The sequence below is a fragment of the Taurulus bubalis genome (assembly GCF_910589615.1).
Source record: "Taurulus bubalis genome assembly, chromosome: 11".
In the NCBI taxonomy this organism is placed as follows: Eukaryota; Metazoa; Chordata; class Actinopteri; order Perciformes; family Cottidae; genus Taurulus; species Taurulus bubalis.
In genome coordinates this window covers 21,009,812-21,031,818 of record NC_136599.1, presented here as the reverse complement: position 1 = coordinate 21,031,818, position 22,007 = coordinate 21,009,812, and the positions used below count along the sequence as shown (strand labels likewise).

Here is a 22,007-nt window from a genome sequence, read left to right as displayed (position 1 = left end):
AGCAGTACAATATAACAGTATACAACAGTCTGGGGAGCAGGTGTTGAGCTTGCAGTATAGTTCCTTCCTCACGTGATTCTGCTGACCAAAAGCCCAAATCAACTTGGTGCAGTCAGCTGTTGCAGAGTGAGGAATTGTTTTCATTTTAGGAGAACTCCCCACCAGTTGGAGGTGGACCTCCCTGGGGGAATTATATATCACATTAGTAAAAACAAAAAGATAACAAAGCATCCTAAATGATTTGGTTCGAGAGATAGTTCAGACTTTCTCTGAATCAGAAACTGACATAGTGAAAACTCATTCATATAATGAATGAATGGGGGTTGGAGTCCCTCAGACCAACTCAGGCACCTCTGGGTGCCCCCTGCACACGTTGGGGCCCCCTCACTATTTTTTTCCGGTTAGTCCCTGAAATACGACGTTATTGGAGACAGTAATTACCACAATGGTCTTGATGTGTTCAACATTACATAATATGCTCCTGGCCCCTCCCTTCCCTGGCCAGATTGAATCTGACGTTTAGAAACGTTTAGCAAGGGAGGAAATTGACAGATTAGTGACTCTCTCTCTCTCTCTCTCTCTCTCTCTCTCTCTCTCTCTCTCTCTCTCTCTCTCTCTCTCTCTCTCTCTATCCTCCCTCCCTCCCCCCTCCCTTCCCTCTCTCTGCTCTGCTGCCGGCGGACAGACGGCGGCGGCGGCGTTGGATCGGCTCGTTGTTGCGGACCGGGACTTTTCTTTTTCCTCGGTGCGCTCCGCTTTTGTGCGCTCCTGGACGCGGAGGACATGGGGAGCATGACCATGGGGTCACCACCATCACCACCAGCACCAGCACCCTCTGCTGCATCAGCACCAGCGCACTCTACTTTCTCCTCCACAGCGCCGGATCACGAGGAGAGCGCGTTGAAATAAAACTCTTGGCTGTGGCTTTTGTCGTCGATTTCCATTCTGGGAAACTTTTTCTTTCTTTCTTCTTTTATCCTGAATTATTAACCACAACGCGCGTGGAATGGAGATCCCAACTTTCCTGGCCAGTATTGGTCTGCTCTTCCTTGGAGGGGATATTTTTACCTGGTGAGATCAGCTTTGCTTTTTTTTAAATGTTTTTTTACTTCTAGGTTATTTCTACTTCGCACCACAAACAAATATACTAAATTAATACAAAATAGGTGAATAAAAAGTTGGATACACCATAAAACTTCTGATCGGAAAAGGCAAACGACCACTAAAAATGAGAATACCATTACGAGGAGATCAATATCTGCACCTTGTGGACGGTACATCGCGAGACAATCAACATATGCATCATACGTTTTGAATAATCAACATAAATTAAAGCTAAAATATCGCCGGTCAGTTTGATCTCCCTCGCGGCGTATCGCCTCCCATGACGTCACCTTATTAATATTAACGTGCGGTTATAACGCTTTCAGCTGAGTGAATGTGTGTGTGGCTTCTGTCTACCCACAACCAGAAGTCTGCTTTCTCCTCTGCTTCACCTCCAGGCACAGAGGACTTGATGACGCTATTTGCATAATGCATATGCATAGAGAGTGTGGTTTTTATTTTATTCATTTATCTATATTTTCATTTTATGGAGATGAATTCGATTTGAGGTGAGTGGGTGCGTGTTTGTACAACGTCACCCACCTGTAGGCCTGTTCCATCAGGGTCAGAGGGTGCCATCATGCTCGTGGCGCACAACAAACAGTCCTCTGCTATTACCACCAAGACAGAAGCCCAGATTGGAGAGTTTAAGGAAAGGGAAGGAGTTAACAGATGGACATCTGCCGTCTCAAATATCCTGCTCACGACGCCTCCTGTTTGCTCCACATCAAGCTGAAACCAGTCTTTTAGAGTTTATTTTAACGCATTCATATTTGGATTTATCCTATACGAGTTAAGGCAACCTTAAACTGACTGGCATTTAAAGTGTACATTGAAATTGGATACAACATGACCTCTGATTGTCAGCATTGTAAATGACCTTCCCACGTAGTGGTCTTGCATACAAAACAGGTGGCTTTTGTCAGCTGGGTAAACCAGGTGTGTCCAAACTACTGTGGCGAGTTTTAGCGCTTTGAACTTTCTATATGTGTTCAATGGAGGCCTTCACGGCACATTCATGTGCGTGTAGTCGAAATGCCCCTCGTGTTCTCTTCCATGAGCTTTCACAAGCATCCAATTCTTGGGATAATCAGCATCCACTGCCGAGCCCCAGTCCCCCCCCTCCCGAAGGCCATATTCTGGCAAGTGCCTCCACTGAAAAAGGGCAAAGGGTGAAGCTACTTAAGCTTTGGTTGAAATTTGGACAAATCATTTCTATTGTCCCTCTTGGCCGTCCACCAGCAGAGGGAGTAACAGCTATTGTAATTGGATTTTCCCTGCCCCAAGTCACTGCTGGTATTATTATTTTGTTTCCAGTACAATGCAGAGTGGAGGCTTTTTCTTGCACCTCATTATGTGCGCTCTCTCTCTCTCACTCACTCACTCACTCACTCACACACACACACACACACACACACACACACAGTTTTGCCTTTGGTGGTTGAAAGTTGCAAACTCTTTCCTTCCCTTGCGCCCCGCTCTGAACAGAATTACTCCAGTTCCCTTTTTAGCTCCTCATTTATCCATTTCACCAAAGTTGCTTTGCTGAGTTATGCCTCGCCGCCTTTGGTGTGGCGTCATTTTCACAGCTTTTCTTTTCCAGCTGAAGTGTCACCCTTCACAATTCACAGAAAGGGATTTAGAAAAGCACGACAAATACTAGGTGCTGGACAGAAGAGCGTGTAAAAAAAAAGATGTTGCGCTACGTTGTTTATATACTTATTTTTAGCCAAACCATGATGTTGGACCCTAATGGAGCATCATAGTTTGACAGTGTGAAAGTGGCATCAGTTTAAGGGTCCAGACCAAGCGACCAACTGACAGGTGTTGTGTTCAAATCCATAAAATGATGGGATTGTTAGCAGAAAATGTCACAAATGTTTTGGTTTCATCGCAGAAATGTTTGAGTGCATCAATTTACTGAGACTCAAATGAAATAGAGGACATTGATAACACAGTAGTAAATATGGAGCGATTTTGGACAAGTAGTAAATGTGTTTACACTCAGAAAACTCTAGAAAAGCTTCAGCCTCACCCGACGATGTCAACAGACCTTTGTCACAGCAGAAGGTTATTGGCAAAAAAGGCATAACTGACTAACTGAGATATGAAAGGTTCTCTCTGATATTCAGCGCATTAATACAGCGCCACAACAACTGTTGTCTATTGTTGACATATTTCGGGCCAGCTGCGCATGTTTTTAGTGCGTGTTCGTGCATGTGAGCATGCACCAATCTGCTAGCTCATGGTCGCCGCTCCGCCCGTCACTCACACAGAACTCATGTCGGGGTTAGAGCTGATGTTGTTTGCACTGTTGGCGTCGTCTGCACTGTTAGCAGCGAGCGGCCGGCTCAGGCGTTGCCACGTTGAGAGTCGTGTGGAGGCACTACGTGCTCTCAATTCTCCAATTCAGCAGCTTTTTACTATTGCTGTGCGCTATATGCCCTTCCTGCTAGAACACGCCAACATGTCTGCTGTGAAGAAGGCCTATTGGTAAATGAAATCATGCTTTTCCAAAGAAATTGAGCAAAGAAATAAAACTGCACCTTTTTTGTCAAACCAGCTCACTACTTTTTTTTTTATTTATTTGACTATTTTCTCCCTTGCAATATTTATAATATACTGTATTTGATCACAGCAAAACATGAGATTATAACCACATTCAATTTTCATCAGTTGAGCTCACTGTGGTTTGGTGTTGCCTACATGAACACTTCCGGCAGCTGGATAACATTAGAAGTTATTTGATACATGGGGGGAGGTTAATAAATCACAACTATGCTTTATGCATACTGAAAACATATAATAATAATAACTTTATTCATATAGCACCTTTAAAAACAAAGTTTACAAAGTGCTCTACAGAGAAACAAAGCATAGTCATACATAACTTGAATACCGGTAAACAAAAAGGACCATACCATAAAGGCAATGAATACAACAAAACCAAACAAATAACCAAAAAGAGCAAATGGAGTAGAAAACAAACTAACAAATAAATAAAATAAACAAACAAAAACAGGGGAACAAAAGAACTGCATAATAGATCATGAAAGGACATAAAAGGATGACACAATTTAAAAGCAATTCTATTCAAATGGGTTTTAAGAAGTGATTGAAAAGGAGTTATTGATTCTGCAAGCCTTATCTCCTCCGGTAGGTCGTTCCAAAGTCGAGGGGCCCTGATGGCAAAAGCATGGTCACCCTTTTGATTTAAGCCTCATATATACATGTTTAATACTTGAATGAGACCAAATACGTTAACAGGGGGATATTTATGAATCAATTAGCATTTAATTGAATGACCAAAAAACTAGCCGACACAAAAACAGGTGAGGCGGCGTAATATTTTGGTGATTCGTTTCATTGCGTAGTCGGCTGTGGACCAGATACAGGAAGCATTCACAGTGCACAGAGAGGGTTGAGGGTCAATAGGATGAGAGCTGATGTTATTGAATGTTAATAATATTCAGCATATTTTATCATCCAATCTAATAGTAGATGCTAATTCATCTTGCAATATGGACAGAAAAGCTCAGTCGCATGTTTCAGCTTAAGACAAACAGCCAGAGGAGTTGAGGGACCGCACACATTTTGTTTGTATGTGGTCATATTATGGTTTAGCAAGATGTGGCAGCAAGATTTAATCCCAACATGTCATGATCTCTCTGATCTGTCACACTCGTCCTTAAACGGCGAGTGACACAGTGCTCCCAAGCAATCTGTGTGAGAGGCTGAGTCGGCGGATAAATCTCTCCTGCTGCCCGAAGAGTACATTTCCCAATAACACAGTGATCTGGCTGCATGAACTGTCCCGACTCTGCTCCTGCAGCGGGGTGAGATGGTGCAGGGACACTTCAGTGCTCCCACTAAAAGCCTCCCACTCAGTTTAGACGACAACGAGAAACACTTTATTCTAAGTCTACTGTCCAGTCAGTTCAATATGCTCAGGAGCGTTTGGAATTGGATTATCAAGTAGTGCACGTGTGGAGAATCCTCTGATACAGCATTTGGAGCTTTATGTTTGTAATTGCAATTCAAATTTAACTCAAATAATTTAAGAGCGGAGAATGTTTGTTGTCTGGTCAAATCAAGCAATTCATTGCGGAGCAAATAAAATACAAAAATTAAGGAGAACCCATCACATGTCCCATGAGTCACTTATTTGAACAGTTAAAACCCCACACAAATGTGTTTGAGTGGGGTTTTGACCCCTCACACTTTTGCAATATGGGAAAAGAAAAGTACAGATTTGAGAAGCTCGCATCATCAAATGTTTTCTATTTTCTAACCTGATCAGTTACTGAAATAGAACATGTTGGTGAATAATTTGACTTTAATCATAGCATTCAGGAGGGCATGCCTTTGATAATTCAATAACATATTGTTTTAATACTACCAGTTACTCCCTTTAAAATATATCTCGTCAGTTGGCCAAACACAATTGGCATAGCAACTACTGTAGAAGAAGAAAGTAATTCAATAATCGTTTTTTCAACTCCAACTTTTGTCAGGATGTGAATATGTTGTGTATGATTTGCAGTGTAGATCTTCTCTGGCCTGTACAGTACTGTATGTCCATCCAGCAGATCCCCTGAAGATCTCTCTGTGTTTATGAGGAAGGAGCAGAGGCCTCGTGCTTAGAGAGAGCAGCCTGTATCTCTAGATCAGGGTTCAGACATCACACTGCTTAAGTGTCCTTGAGCAGCAGAGTGAGGAGGTGCAGGGACACTTCAGTGCTTCCACTAAAAGCCTCCTGCTGGATCTGAGGCGACGCACCACATGCAAACGGCAACACTTCCAAACACAATTATTCTGTTTTCTAATTAGTTCAAATAGGCTTACAAGCATTCACATTTGGATTAATAAAATGTATCAGACATCTTGAAAAAAATAAATCTCTGACAGCAATCTGGCACTGGTCTATTGGAGATACAATTTCACTTTGATACAGTGAGTACTTATAGCACGACCATAAGCCTATCAAGATATTTTGACTCTTTTCTTTCGACCCTCCCTGCTGGGTAAATGTCCATGTCCTTAAAACTCTCTGGAGCAACAGAATATGTTATACCTCTGTTGCAAAAACTTCATACTGAATATATGTGATATAAGTATGGACTCAGCACACTTTGGTAAAAGTTAGGGAAACATCAGCGCCTTGGCTTAATATATGTTTTAAAAAGTCTCCACAAACTATTGTGGGACTCTGGATGCTAACCCTGGGTCATTGTGTACACTGAAAGCCGCAATGCCTTCCCTCTGATTTATGTGCGTTGACTGAAAGAATTAATAAGTATATAAATGTAATTTGGATACAGGGTTGCTGGGACACACTTGCTCAGAGGCCACTCACACTGTCCTTGGTCCATTGGTGCACACTTAGTTCACGTGGTATGTTTTTTTGATTCAAAATACAAAAAACTGTTAAATCTATTTTTCTCCCCTCCTTGTTCATATAGCACACTTTCAATTGTTTATCCATTTCCTTTTCCCCCATATATCCTTTCAACACTCTCCATTTTCCTCGTTGCTTATATAAGATTAGATGCTAGGATAGAGGAATAAAAAAATAAAAAATAAAAATAAGCCAGTATGTATATAAGTCAAAATGATTGTTTTGCTTAATTTTGTCAAGTGACTGGATAGAAAGATAAAAATGCAGTATTCATTCATTAACATGTCAAATATATATTATGCTGCTCCTTGGACTCCTTGGACACCTAAAAGCAAAACAATATACACAGATTGTTAATGTAGTCCATTAAACGATCGTTTGCTAAATGAAAAGGGATCTATTATTCACTGTTACTGTCAGTTAATGCAACACACACACACACAAACACACACACCTACACACACAGTCATATAAATGGGGCAGCTGCCTGTAGACTTATTTATTGTGTTTTTTGATGATTCATCCAAATGGATTGTGCAAAGCTGCTCATCTCACGTCGATGCCATTAAACCAAATGACCCTGGTGAGCATCAGATGAGGATTGGGGATCAGGTAACTAGCAGTGACAGTGTAAGAAAGCAATTAGGCTTGTTAGTGCGTGCTGCACATTGAGTAAAAAGAAGAAAAAAAAGACGCCATAAATCTGAGAGGGGCTCTTTGTGCTCTTTGTCTTGTTCTCCTCCTCCTGTCTCCTCTGCGTCTGTTTAATGTTAGCTCATAAACAGACGGGTGCAGATCCGGGCCTTTGGGAGGGACGTTTAATGAAAGGGAAACACAGAAGGGAGAGAAGCGTCTGGAAATGCACTCTCTCTACGCTGTTTGTCATGGATGGAGGGCTGAGAAAATAGAGGGGTTACGTTGAATGTTTAGAGAATCTCCACAGAGAGCGATGACACACTCGAGCCCTCGCATGTCTTTCAGCAGCAAACAGTAATATTTCACCCCCCCCCCCCCCTTGGAGAGCTGCGTATGTTGTAGTTCAGCTTTTTGTGATCGTAAAATGCATATTCAGGTCGGGAAATCTCGTTTTTCTCAAACGACATCAATTTAGAGAGTCAGATGAAGTCGGAGCTGTTCTTTAGAGCAGCGAAATGTAATGTTTATCAAAGCAATATGTCCGTGACATTTTAAATACATGTCCATTTTGTTACTTTGTCACAATCATTGTTCAGGCATCAGGGATACAAGGTTTTGTAAGTTTAGTAACTAAGTGTTCGCATTTAGTATTTTGGATTCAATAAATAAGATGCGCTTCTAATAGGAGAAGAGCAGCCACCAACAGATAAACAGATAAGATGGCCCCTACAAAATCCATTAACAACACGTCTAAGGAAAAGAGATATAGGTCTTCCACTGGTCTGTGACATAAAGAGGGCACAATGTTACATTTCTGTAATCTGTGACTATAAATACACCTCGTAATGTCAGGGATTGCAATACAAAGAATCCTGAAAAATGAAAAGGAACACAGTACGGTAGGCCTCCTCCCTCGTCCCTGTGAGGAGGCCTGTTTAAAATGGTGTGGTAATGGATTTTTTGAAGGAAAAGCTCTTTATTTCCATATTTAGAAAGTACCAATTAGTGAAGAAATCCAGGAGTCACACAGTGATTAATTAATTCACTCGGTGCTCCCAATTTAGTTCAGACATGACAGTGATTGCCAGGCTAAAAATAAATCTGCTACTACAACAACACGGATTCGCAAGGGAAATGTTATTACTGATTTTCAGTTTAGTTTGTTTTACTATTTCATGTTGATAATTAATACATGTGTTTCTTTTTTTGCTGAGGAGGTCAGTTTTCTACGTATCCGCCTGTGGGTGTACCGCTTTGCTCTCTAGTTGTCGACTTTCTCCAAATGTCAGCCTTATTGCAAAGGTCACTGAATGACTTTTCATTGTTGGTCAATAATTACGCCTTCGATCAAGCCCCCATATGGTCCATTTCCCTGTCAATGCCACTCCCAGCCTTTGTGACTTTGAATGTCAGTGAAACCTTTCATTTCATTCAATTCTTTTATCGCACGTCAGCCGGCTCTTTCAACACTTTTAGCTTCTAAAATCTGATTCTTTGCCACAGATTGCATATTAAAACAGTGATGGGTAATTCTCTGCTCATATTGAATGGCAGCATAATGTTTCCAATGGCGACATAACTGACCTGATGTAAACTCAAATACATTAAGGTCCATACTGCAATATTTATCTGCATGTCATCTGTTTACAGGCTCTGTTTTAGAATGCAAAACTGCCACCTGGTGGTGTCTGAGCTGTGCTGCTCTTGTTAAATCCTTGTTAAGTCTCTCAGACACAGGCTCTGGGCCCTCTGGGACTACCCGAGGGTTTCAGGGGCCTTGGTGGGGTCCGTTATATATATATATATATATATATATATATATATATATATATATATATATATATATATATATATATATATAGATAAAAGGACTCCCCTTTTATCCTATTATTCAGCTATCGAGAGTTTAGAGGAATGGGAAAAGCCAAAAGCACTGCTTTAATGGAGGTGTCACTGCCCCACACGAGAGACAGCAGTGTAATAAGGTGCTAACTTAAAAGCCTTATTAAATGTGGTCTAATGAGAACCCGTCTCGTTTTAATAAAATGGTCCCGAGCTCCATGGACAGAGGCGCAGCATGACGCTCCGTCTGAGCTCTGTGAAATGTGAAGCTGCACTGCTAGATTTGGATCAGCCTCCTTGTGGACACACTCTGGAGACACAAATGAAGGAAAATATGCCAGCCAGGCTTAAACCCATGTGGCTTTCATATGCTTGATGTGTGCAGGAATATTTGGGAGGATACGAGTGATGGCTAGCGCTTTGTTCTGACATTCAGTATCAGTACAATGTGGCCATTTCCATGCAAGAATCCTCAACTAATGAGATGTTGTTGTTTTTTAATGACATGCTGCTGATGATAACGCAAAACTAATTCATGGTTGCATTTTTCATTCCACTCATTTGAGTGCACGTCCATTTCACTGACTATGACTTATGCCGAGACATGCAGCGCTTTGCATCATATTATTATATAAATTAAAACAAAGTACCAATAAAAACAGAGAGTTTGCTTTATCCAACTTAAATCTCTTATGAATATGTATATGAAAATACGTCGCCTTATTGTTGTTACAAATTTAAGAGATTATAATATCCCAATTCAGTAATGAATAATTCAAAAGATTTAGAGAACATTGGTTTATATGATATGGGAGAGATACATACATATGTTGAATTTTCTTGTTCTTATACATTTGATGAACATAAAATAAATAAACCCGTAAATCTTTCTCCGTGCCGGCTGGATGTGAAGATAACCAATTAGCTACTAACACGTTTGCAAGGGGGTGATATGTCGTTCTTGTTTTAACAGATTGTTTCTACGCCGCCCCCGAAAAAAACAAAAAACAAAACAATTATGCATCTTTAAAGACAAAATTAAAGGAAAGGTTTGGGATTGTCTTTTTTTACTACAGCGAATTCTAATCCTTTTTCCCTCAACAGTGAACATTGCTGGCATCTAGAGGTGTGTTTTTACCTGTAGATGTGCACGTTCCTGACTGTCATGATGTAGCTGGACGACCTCTGAAGGCTGCTGTGTTTGCTGTTTGTCTCCTTTAGGGCGATGCTGAATGACATTGGGGACTATGTAGGTAAAGACATTCAAATATCCTGGTTACCGAACCTGGATGAGTTAATGAAGGGCTATGCCAGAAATTTTCGCCCTGGGATAGGAGGTGAGTATGAGATCTACTGCTCGTGGCGTTGGGTTGCATTTCACCCCCTCACATTTACAGCCATCCTTAGCATCACCCACCTCAAGGTGCAGCAACACGACCGTTCACATTTCATTCTCCAATTCCATCATCCTGAGAGGTTCTTTTTTTTCTTCTTCTTGTACGACATTTGAAAACAAAGCCGTATTTACCTTAAGCAAATACCTGCTTTGACTCTTCAGTTAGGCGAGTCATTTGTTCAGGACACAAAAAAAAAAGAAAACCATCAAGGTGGGAGAGAGGCTTTGCTTTAGGGGCTTATCGAGGACGATAATGGCCTTTCGAGGACGAGAGGGAGACGGGTGGTGCTAACGACGAGCGCCGCTCTAGAGACGTTGCTAAGAATGGCTGCAAGATGTGAAACATCCAATGACCACAGCGATAGATTTCTCAATCTCACAGCTTAACTCAGCTGAGCAAAAGGTGAAAATGTGGAGCAGGAGCACCGCTTTCACCACACGCCTACGCAGACCAGCAAACCACAGCACCGCGTGGTGGCTGCACTTCTATTGATGGAACATGAGAGTAGGCTGACAAATGGCAGCTCAAAGGAAAGAGGCTGTCGGTGACCGCTGAGGAATCATGTGTGTTATTGGGAGGAAGTCCCTTCATTCAACTCACATTCCATAGCCTTTTAATTCGGAGTTATGTTTGTGTCATTACATCACAATCAAATACCCATGACATTTGCACAAATACTAATAATTACAAAAAAGGATTCATAGATGTTTTTTTTGCATCTTAAAAATGAGGTAATATTCACAAATATGGCTTTAAGAGAATCCACATGAGCAAGTATACACACAAATGGCTAAATATAATATAATATTACCAATTATCTTGGTTATGAAAGTACACACATTATTTGTTAATCACATTCTTTGCTTAGGAGACATTCATAATAGATATTTTGCAATTTTGCAATCAAACATTGACATGATTGGATTTGTGTAAATGGAAAACCATATTTGTGAAACAAACCATTTATTTGTACAGTCGTGAATCCCATTGTATTGTGAAAAACATTTTTACATTACGATCATTTACATAACAGTCTATTCATATTGCAGATGCTTTTGTCCAAAGCGACTATTAAATTGCCTCCCAAACAGACAAATATATCATTAAGTGCTAGCATTTCTAGAACTCAAAACATATTTGTGGACGTTATTCGCAAATGCAGAGTAACACCTCTGTGAATCCTAATGTATTTGTGTAATACTCATGCTATTTATTTTAGGTTTTATGATCCAAAAAATTCCATATTAACATTAACATTTCAGTATATAGAAGCCAAATTGTCCATGTTACTGCTTATGCAGTGCATGTATTTTAAATGCATTATTAATCCGTGCACAACCACTGGAGGATAATATGTAAAACATGCTTGCTATTGCATCAGGTGACACCCTCTAAACGTGTCCGGCTGACCTTGGCGTGCAATGAACATGCCATTGTAAATCACCTCACACTTCACATCCAGTGTATGGCCAACCGAATATGATTTGAAATGGTTATGGGAAGGTGTTGAATGGTGGGGAATGGTAATATGTGATTCCTTAATGCTCAGTATAAATAGCCTTTCTGCTCTGCATCAGTGAGCTCCCCTGTAGTTTCTGCCCTCTAGCATCCGATCACAGAGGCACACTCCATGCTAATCATATGGCAAACTGTTGAGTGGGAATGCTAGCATGCGTGCGTGCGTGTGTGTGTGTGTGTGTGTGTGTGTGTGTGTGTGAATGTTGGCAGAAGCTCACTCTGTGCGAGTCCATGAAAGCCCAGTGCTGTTTATGAATGCCCACAGTGTGATGTGCCACTTAGCATGGTTAAACTCGATAATGCTTAATCTCTATGCTCTGTAGGAGTGTTGGAGACGTGGGATGATATAAGGTGGGAGGGGAAACATGTGGGAGATGGAGAGCGGAGGGACTGATGGGCTCAGAATGAGCAGAGAAGGTGTGTGTTTGGAGGCGAGGTTTGCTTTCCTTTCTGACTTCTCCGCCTGCAGGTCCACCGGTGAACGTGGCCATGGCCATTGAGGTGGCCAGCATTGACCACATCTCTGAAGCCAACATGGTAACGTATATAGTCGCTTTCTCATTCCTTCTACACACAGATTCGCTGTCATCCCTTCAACTTCCCTTTTGCGGCACAGATCAAAGATTTGCTATTTGCATAATCCTGATTTATCCCACTTGAGGGTTTCAAAGTACTCAGTGTGAACATGTGTGACACATTGGCTGAGTTGTTAGATAATTCGATATTTTCAGGGATTTTGCATGGTGAGAACCAAATCTAGTCGATGCACTTTATGTATGTGGCCCGGATTCTTTTCCACACAAATACATATTTTCAAGCATTCCAATAAAAGCGGAAAACCAAAGCGGAAAACCAGGCAAAAAGCAAAACTGACTACTACATCCAATTTACACCATACTTAGCTCCACCCTCTTGTCACGTCCGGTTGCAAAAATCCAAGATGGCGATGACCAACATGTCAAAGTTGAGGCTTCATCACAGTGACTACGTCCACTTCATACAGTCTAAGTGAGAGCCACAAAAGACATTATTCAGATGTTTCACAGTCAGAGTAGAGCTGTTCACGGATCTAACTAATTTCAGTTCAAGGTTTATTTGTATTTAATTGTATAATGAGAATCAGAACCATTTATTTGGCAGGTATGCTACACATCCAAGGAATTTGTCTTGGCGGGTGGTGCATACATTAGACAAACAACAACAATCAACACAGAAATAGTGTAGAACTGTGCAGAAATAGAAACATAATACATTTACAGTAGAAGTGTAATGTTTAAAGTGACATGTGTATTTAAATGAGTGGTAAATACAGACTTCAGTCTACACACATTGGTTTTGTTTTATTTAAAAAAATAGATATTCTTGATAGAAAGTGAGTTTTAGAACAACTTAAGGATTCCTCTTTTTTCACTCACACTGTAGCGTTAGAGGTGTTTCTTTCTGTAAAGTCTGTCTCCCCATGTCCGTGACTCAGCCGACATGTTCGCATGTGTGTTTGTTTGTGTGCTGTTCTTGGCAGGACTACACCATGACCGTGTTCCTGCGGCAGAGCTGGCGCGATGACCGCCTGTCCTACAATCACACCAACAAGACGCTGGGGTTGGACAGTCGATTCGTGGACAAGCTGTGGGTGCCCGACACCTTCATCGTCAATGCCAAATCTGCTTGGTTCCACGACGTCACCGTGGAGAACAAGCTCATTCGCCTTCAGCCCAACGGAGTCATTCTATACAGCAGCCGGTACGAGCAAGCAGATTATTGTCTACACTAGTCTGCCCAGTGAGACAGTTTGTATCTGGATGCTAAGAGGGTTTTTTTTAATATGAAAAAGCACTCGCTTGTTTCCGATTTTTATGTTTTTTAACAGACATTTTAGAACACAGACATCTCTTATTTGCTGTCTTTAGGCATGGAAATCTCTCATGATCCATCACATGATGAGTCATTTCTTTGGGTAGTAACTTCATAAGATTAGAAAAAAATCTCTGATGTGCAGGCGGATGCAGGGAGATGGGGGAGGAACATGGAAAATAAAAGGTGAAGGTAAAGTGGGTCCAGGTGAATCATAAAAAGAGCAAAATTGGCTGTTACTGTGAGTGTGTCAGTAGAATCCATGAACTTTGAAATACAAATCTGTGAAGAAAAAAAATTATCCTCCAACCTAAAACTATATCCTTTGTCGTTGCCTTTCCAAACCCCCCGCATACATATTCTCTTCTGCTGCCTCTGTTGGCAGGATGCCATTGTTTGTAAGTGCCTCCCAAAAAGCTACAAATGAGAACAAAAGTATTAATATGATGGTTTTCTTCTTCTTAAGGTGTGGAAAAGATTGGACCTATGATTAAAAAACAATTGGTAACAGTTGGTAGGAGATAAGAGGCGAATAGTTGTCTCAGGAAGCACAGCTTTACCCTTTCCGTCCAACCCCAATCTTCTTTGTCCGTATTTTGATTTATGTGGTTGAACAAATGACCAATGCTGTTTTTTTCTGTTTAGTGAAGCTATACAATATATATATATATATATATATATATATATAAAATCTGATTAGTCAAATCTGATTAGTCAAGTCTTGTTTTTATATATTATATTATATTTATATTATTATATTTAAGTACATATTCTCATTTGTTTTTTACACACCAGACAAAAGAGCTAAAACACTCAATTAAACAATTTGTCTTCTTGACTTGACTAATATATTGTTTTATAATAGGACATTATCTCACGACAGGGCAGCACTGTTACTGTTTGTTGTGTGTAGGTGGGGCAGAGAGAGACAGAGAGAGACAGAGAGAGAGAGAGAGAGAGAGAGACACACACACACAGAGCAAACAGCTGTTTCTATGCGTTTTAGTTTCATTGCCCATAAACGTTTTTGTATAGGTTCGGCCTAGCTGCTCTCATTCGCATTGTGGCCTCATCCTCATTAGCACGAGGCAGCATTTAGCAGCTAGAGTGCAAGATACTTTTCTCAGGAGTTGGTGAAAACCAAAGATAAAAGGAGAGTGAATATTCAAGTTGCATTCATCAAAACACAACTCCAGGTGAATATTAATGTGGCTCTGTGTCTTCTGGATGTGTAAACAAGTGACTGTTTGCTAAACATTTTGCCATTTGACCTTATGACATATGTCAGTGTTGTGTTTACCGAATAATTTAGTTTCCTCCCGAAATTGAGCCAAAGAAATCCATTAATTGGCTCAAAGGTTTTTCGGTCTTGTCTTAAAATTATGATGATTGCTGTAAAGTATTGAGCTCCTTTTCATCTCAGCTATTGTACAACGTTGTAGTCTCTGGAAAGATGGGTGAGCCATGTGAATGTGAACTATGTGTTAGTAGAACATGTTGTCCAGGTGAGGTGCTGAGAAACAACAGGTGATGAACATTAAGTCATGATTAACTGGGCTGCTTTGCTGCTAGAATCACTTCCACGGTGGCGTGTGACATGGACCTGACCAAGTATCCTATGGATGAGCAGGAGTGTATGCTGGACCTGGAGAGCTGTAAGTCATATTCACATAAAGTCTGCTTCTTCCCTCACACACTCATTATAACATTTTGCTTTCTTGATTTTTTTTTTAACACATACATGCTAATGTAAAGGGTCGCCTGGCGACAAGCTTTCTCCATTACTCCCTCTATACCCTCACATTACTGCATTATTGTAGGCTGGACTGATCCAATGTCTTGTTGTCATCGTTTGTTCTCTGTCTAGATGGCTACTCCTCAGAGGACATTGTGTACCACTGGTCAGAGAGTCAGAAACACATCCACGGCCTGGACAAACTGGAGCTCTCCCAGTTCACCATCACGGACTACCGGTTTGTCACTGAGATGATGAACTTCAAATCTGGTGAGCATCAATCTTGCTCTGCTTTGTTTTTCTTGTCGTCAGGACCAGTTTCCATTTGATGGAGTGTTTTATGCATTACGTACCATTTTGCTTGCCTCTTGCATTGGAAGACTTTTTGAAGCAAGATTTCTATTTTAACTTGAAGCACTTCTCTGGTAATATTCTATGCATAGAAGGAATTCATCAAGTCAGGCTTGCTGCTGAGCCAGGCAGGAGGTTTAAGAGATGATAGGAGTTGCTGCTGGGAAAATGTAGTTTGCAGCACTTCTTTTATGTCTGGCATCTTGGAGCTTTGCCACCAGGGGCACAAGTGAGCAGATAGCATTCTGTAGTAACAGTAAAGCAATTATACATTGTGTTAATTTCCTCAACACAGCAAAGCAATTAAACAGTTTGTTTTCTGCTTCCCAGCGGGACGATTTCCGAGGCTCAGCCTCCGCTTTGAGCTGAGACGTAATCGAGGCGTCTACATCATCCAGTCATACATGCCTTCCATACTGCTGGTCGCCATGTCCTGGGTGTCCTTTTGGATCAGCCAAACGGCAGTCCCTGCTCGTGTATCATTAGGTTGGTAATAGTTTGATGAGGTCTGTTTTAACTTTAAAAAAAATGCCATTTTAACACAGACTACCCCTCTAAAATCTTGAGTAGATGAATGTAATTAATCATACTGAACAACACTGACCATTTTGCTATTTTTAGAGCCTTACCAGCAGTACAAATGTCAAGTACATGCTGGTTTTGGTAACAGAGAAAAGACCAAGTCAAAATATACGCTTAGTTTCTTCCAGGTAGTGACAAATGTTGTGTACCATGTTGACTTTGTCTCGACTGTAGCAAAGCTCATTAAATGTCCACGTTCATCCTCCTCCGAGCATAATATCCTCAGTAAATTTCATGGCAATATGCCGATCAGAGATTTAATGTGTAGACATTAAAATTGGGGCTTGACACCCGGCCAGATGTTATTGGGATTTATTGCTTTAGTGTCCCCAAGTGACTGTTTAAGTGCTGTTTCCTTCCAGTATTGTGAAGATCATTTTAAGTTTACGCTTAACCTGTGAAGAAAGTGATGATTATGATCATCACCGCTATAATCAGCTCGTAGGCAATATGAATGTTAAATGGTCACCGGGCTGTGAAAGTCAACACATGTGGTCTGTTAATGAGACAAAGCGCTTGCAGCAATGCTGGCGGCTCTGTGCAGCTGTATAAAGGCACAGTGGTGCAAGCATGGCTAAAAGAATAAAACTAAAGAATAACTATAATATGCATGTTGTGCCTCTGTGTTGTTTCCACAGGGATCACAACCGTGCTCACCATGACCACGCTGATGGTGAGCGCCCGCTCCTCCCTGCCTCGGGCGTCAGCCATAAAGGCGCTCGACGTCTACTTCTGGATCTGCTACGTGTTTGTGTTCGCGGCGCTCATCGAGTACGCCTTCGCTCACTACAACGCCGACTACAGACTCAAAGAGAAGGCCAAGGTGAAGGCCAACAAGCTCAGCTCTGAGGTGAGGAAATCATTCCCGTCACGTACTCCCATCAACAGATCACAATGTGGAGCTCCTGGGAGGGGAGTGTTGTGAGTAATGAGCACACAGACCTGTGCCGGCGCCTCAAACTCCGGGCGCTGACAAGCAACCATCCCACTGACCTACAGCGAGACAATGCATCTCTGTAGAGCATAATGGGGAAATGGAAGAGTTCCCTTCAGGGAGTAATAGCTGCTCTCATCATACTGCCTGTTTGCTTTGCAGTTGATATACATTTTGCTGAGGTATACCTTCAGAATAGGACATGAATCAAATGAAATAATAGAAATGGTAGGCAAAATCTTGTTATATTCTGATGAGGACAAAGACATGACAAGATGATTGAAGTGAGTGACATTGAAACGTACAGTGGGGTGATTGGAAATGTGTGGCGACCCAGCATGCATTGTTGACGAGGCTAAAATATCAGGGACTATAGAAACCTACAAAACAACAGAGGTGAAATGTAACTAACTACATGTACCATACTTACATTTGTAGGTACTTTATTTGAGTCTTGTAAGTTTACTTAAGTTACTTTACTTTTCACGCGCAATTCTGCTTCTACTCCACTAATCTGTGAGCTTTAATTGCTAATTAGTTTTCAATATAATATATTTCCACAGAAAACAAAGAATTTGTGGTATTAGTATTTTTTACTTCAGTAAAGGATCTAAATACTTCTACCATTGAATGAACCAACGTTTTCTTTCAAAATCAAGACCCAAGGACTTCCTAATCATCCTTGTTTCAGGTCCAGCTCTAAACAATTCTGGATTGTAATGTTTTATTGTAAAAATATTGCATAATAGTGGCCGGGGCTGAATGTTTTTATTGCAAAAAATGCAGAAAGATACTAATGCCATGTCTTTAGATTAAAGAAATGCACAATTAAATAATACCAAGTATTTCTATGATAAAGCAAAACGAGTGTGAAGTGATGCAGTAGCACAGTGCAAGAGGTGGTTTGACAAAACGTGTTCTACTGTTGGGTTTGTAATAATGAAAATAGTGGATAATGTAATTCTTAAAATATAAAACTAAAATTTAGCTCCCTCTCTTTTTTCTTTTGATATTCAGCAAGGTTTATTAATTGTATCTGGATTCTCCACAACCAGTCCATCAGTCACGTTTATCAAATATTTGATGCTTAACAACTCAAAACTGCACTCTAGCATGTAAAACCTCAGAAAGTGCCTCCACACCTCTCTGTCTCCCCACAGTCCATTGTGAAGAACGGCAAACAGGCTATGGTTCTGTTCTCCCTGTCGGTCACCGGCATGAACCAGGGCGTAATGATTTCCAACCGCCACGGGCGGCCCCAGCGCTCCAGCAGCGAAATCCCCGGGGAGGGCGGCAGCGAGGAGGCCGAGCCGAGGAGGAGAAGATCCAGGCAGCCGGAGGAGAGCGCGGAGGAGAAGAAATGCTGTTCCAAGTGCGTGTGCAAGCCCATTGACGCCGACACCATCGACATCTACGCCAGGGCCGTGTTCCCTTTCACTTTCGCCGTGGTGAACGTGATCTACTGGGTGGCGTACACCATGTGAAGAGGAGGCAGCAGGATGAGCGAATGGCTGCCATCCAGGGCTGTATATAAGAAACTGCTGGAGTTGTGCCACTTCAATGCTGGCAGACTGGTGCAGCTGAAATATACTGCAGGCCTCAGTAAAAAAAGAAAGAAGAAAACTTCAGAAGAAATGAAGTTATATGGCCTGTGAATATGGAAATATTGTAGTAATGGAAGTAGTTATGAGTTTAAAAAGTGTTAACAGGACTTCATATATTTAAATCAATACAGAAATGTGCAGTGTAAATGCAAAGCACTGTCTTGCCTGTTGGAGGTTTATATAAACCGCGAGCACAGTTTAGCCAAACACGCTGTTATACGAACTCCGAAACACCGAAACAACACATTCTGCTCGAACACCTGCAGTACTGACCACGAGTGCACTTCTCGCAAACACAAATAAGCACACTTGGCTTAACTAACTCAAAAGCAACAATCTGGAGTGAACCGCCTGTTATCTCGAAAAGCAAACGCGCCGCCCAAACTAGAAGGATAACAAGATGAGGTGAACTACTATTCTGCATGGCTGATAGCTCACTCGCCCTCCTCCCGCACCATCGCCAACCCTCCTCCCCTCTCTCTTCCTCTTCCGCCTTTGGTCCTCCACCCATTTTCTTTTCAATTCATTTTTCGTTCAGGACACTGTCTGGGGTGTCTTATCTCCCTCTGCCAGTTCTGCCTTTTTCCTCACCATTAAAGGACTTATTCCACTACAGTACCTGTGTGTCTGCCTCTCTCTCTCCTACTTCAAATGGTCACTTTAATCTAAAATCCAAATGGTTGTTGGGTGTGATTAAAAGGATAGAAATGCTGAAATCCCTTGTGGGAGATGAACATTTGTCAATGCAAGATTTCTTGCCACAGTGATTATTATTATTTTAGGGCTCAGAAAACTTTGAAAGTCTAATGCTATATCCACCAAATACATGTGTTGTGTTATTTTGCAGACAAAATGTAGAGTTTCTCTGACAACCATAAAGACAAATGTCACATTAAACTGTCCGTTAGATTTCCTGTATACAAGGGGACTGATGCTGTCTCAAGAGGAAAGGTCAGAGGGTCACCAAGGATTCATTCACTGGGGACTATTAATATTCACCACCAATGCCATGGTTAGTTTTCACAATAGATTTTCATGAACATGGTCAAAGGAAAATCCTGACCTTACAATGGGTCGATAGAAAAGGTCAGGGGCTCTGCACAGAAACATCCCAACAAGAGTCTGAAAAACAAGCAACTGCAATACAAAAATATTAAAGATATGTCTGAGGACATTTAGAAACACACTGCACAGTCTGTCTCTTTGCCCCAAACAGCCAATGTATTGAACGTGTAGGTGTTAGCTGTGGCTACACACACCAGATGTGTGTGAAGTGTGTTGTGATGACGTGGCAGCTCCGAGTCAGACCCTGACTGAGCTTAAAACTTCTCTCTGTATTTTTTCTCCCCTGTTCTTCTGGTCTCCGTATGCTTACACATTGGAGTTCTAAAGCCTTAAGATGAAATGTGAATTTTTCGCTGCAACATTTTCAGCTCTCACTGACAAGTGTTTGCCTCAATGCGCGCGACACGGAACAAATACTCGTCTGTTCATTGACGTCTCATGCACTCATGCCGCCTCTAAAATCTGCCTTGCATTTAGTCTGGAAACACCTAAAGGCTCGGGTAGGTAAGTTGATTAAAAAAATGATCTGACAGGAAAAGCCCAGCCCATGTGTTGCCAACGCTTTTTAAATGAAAGTAGCACGGGCTCCAAAAGTCACTAAATCTTCAGCGAAAGTCCCCCAGTCAGCAAACACTGACGACCTGTCCTTCAAAGACTGAAGCGTCAGCAATCGGTTTCGACATCTTGGCAGCGACAACACAACCGGCGAATCCAAAAATGAGCCCCAATGGCACGGCAGAGCAGACGGCTAGCAGCTGGCCACCTGGCACATCACTCAAAGTGACCACACTCAATTATGCCTCACTTTAAACCTTAATATAATTGAACATCTGTAAGTTAATAAAATAAAAATGTCTGTCCATGGCAATTGTATGAACTGGCGAATTAGCTGTCGAGAACAAAACCCATTTTTAAAGCAGGCTGTAAACATATTGATTGTTCCACTTTCGGACTTTAGTGGACTGGAGTTCCTGGACAGCATCGGTCCATGCAGGCAGCCTCCTCGTTCTGAGGCAGTGGCCAAAATGAATATCCACTCACCCCTATAGTGATATATCGCTCAGGGGAACATCGGCGTCTTCAATAGCTTATAGCTCTTGTTGCTCCCTGTTTTTGTGCTTCATGAGTGCAGTGGCCCTGGAGCGAGGCTCTTATCAGGGCAAACAGCGCAGAGGCAGCGCAGGCATGGGTGGGATCCGGGCAGGGCTGGGTGCTCTCTGAACAGGGAGCGCGACAGGACGGCTTCTCCCAGGGAGATAACTTTGTTCTGGGCCAGGAGAGATGACATCATGACGGATGGCGATGAAGATGTGGGCGCAGGGGGCAGGAAACGCTATCTCCTACAATGGCACCGAGGACACGCACACACACACACACGTCTACACATCCAGTGGGTCTTGTAGGTGTCATTTAAAAGGCAAAACCGGACCGTCACAGGCCTGGTCAGAGTGTGTGACTGTTCTTGTATTGACATTCTCTACTGCTGCAGCGTCCGAGAACTTTTGGGAAATACACTGAAGGAACTGATCTCAACCGATCCAGCTTATACTGTAGGTACTGCATGCAACTACATATGGCATGAATTCTCTTCAGGGCATATGGACCGATCAAAACAGACATCATAAAAAAGTTATTTGTGATTTCAAGTCTTTGTATACAAAGACAAACTGAATATATAATATGTAATTCATTCATTAATTCATTTACTATAGTAATGATACCAGCCACATACATTTCTTTTCACTAACTTTTGCTTTTGGCTTGTTAGAAAGTGAGAAAGCTGTGACTCTTTATTAATGACTAACATTTCATCGCTGTCCAGTGAAAACCACATATTCTATTCCACTCTATTGTGGGTGACAACCCTGTCCTTTAGAAATTAAATGTATACAGTATCAGCAACACTGTTTTGAACGGAACATAATGCCGACTGGATGGCGTTTTATTGTGACATGACGCGTAAATGTTGTTATTGAAAGTATACTGGTAA

The 22,007-nt window shown here is 41.6% G+C and overlaps 1 protein-coding gene across 1 annotated transcript; it reads left to right on the top strand.

Moving 5' to 3' along the window:
• Positions 1-1,006: 1,006 nt before the first annotated feature.
• On the top strand, positions 1,007-18,832 carry gabrd (gamma-aminobutyric acid type A receptor subunit delta; the record flags this gene model as incomplete). The annotated part of the gene is made up of 9 exons (XM_079225718.1): positions 1,007-1,071; positions 10,202-10,317; positions 12,365-12,432; positions 13,415-13,635; positions 15,319-15,401; positions 15,614-15,751; positions 16,163-16,318; positions 17,053-17,264; positions 18,509-18,832. 9 exons carry the CDS (start codon positions 1,007-1,009, stop codon positions 18,830-18,832), a joined length of 1,383 nt encoding a protein of 460 aa, XP_079081844.1.
• Positions 18,833-22,007: the final 3,175 nt, after the last annotated feature.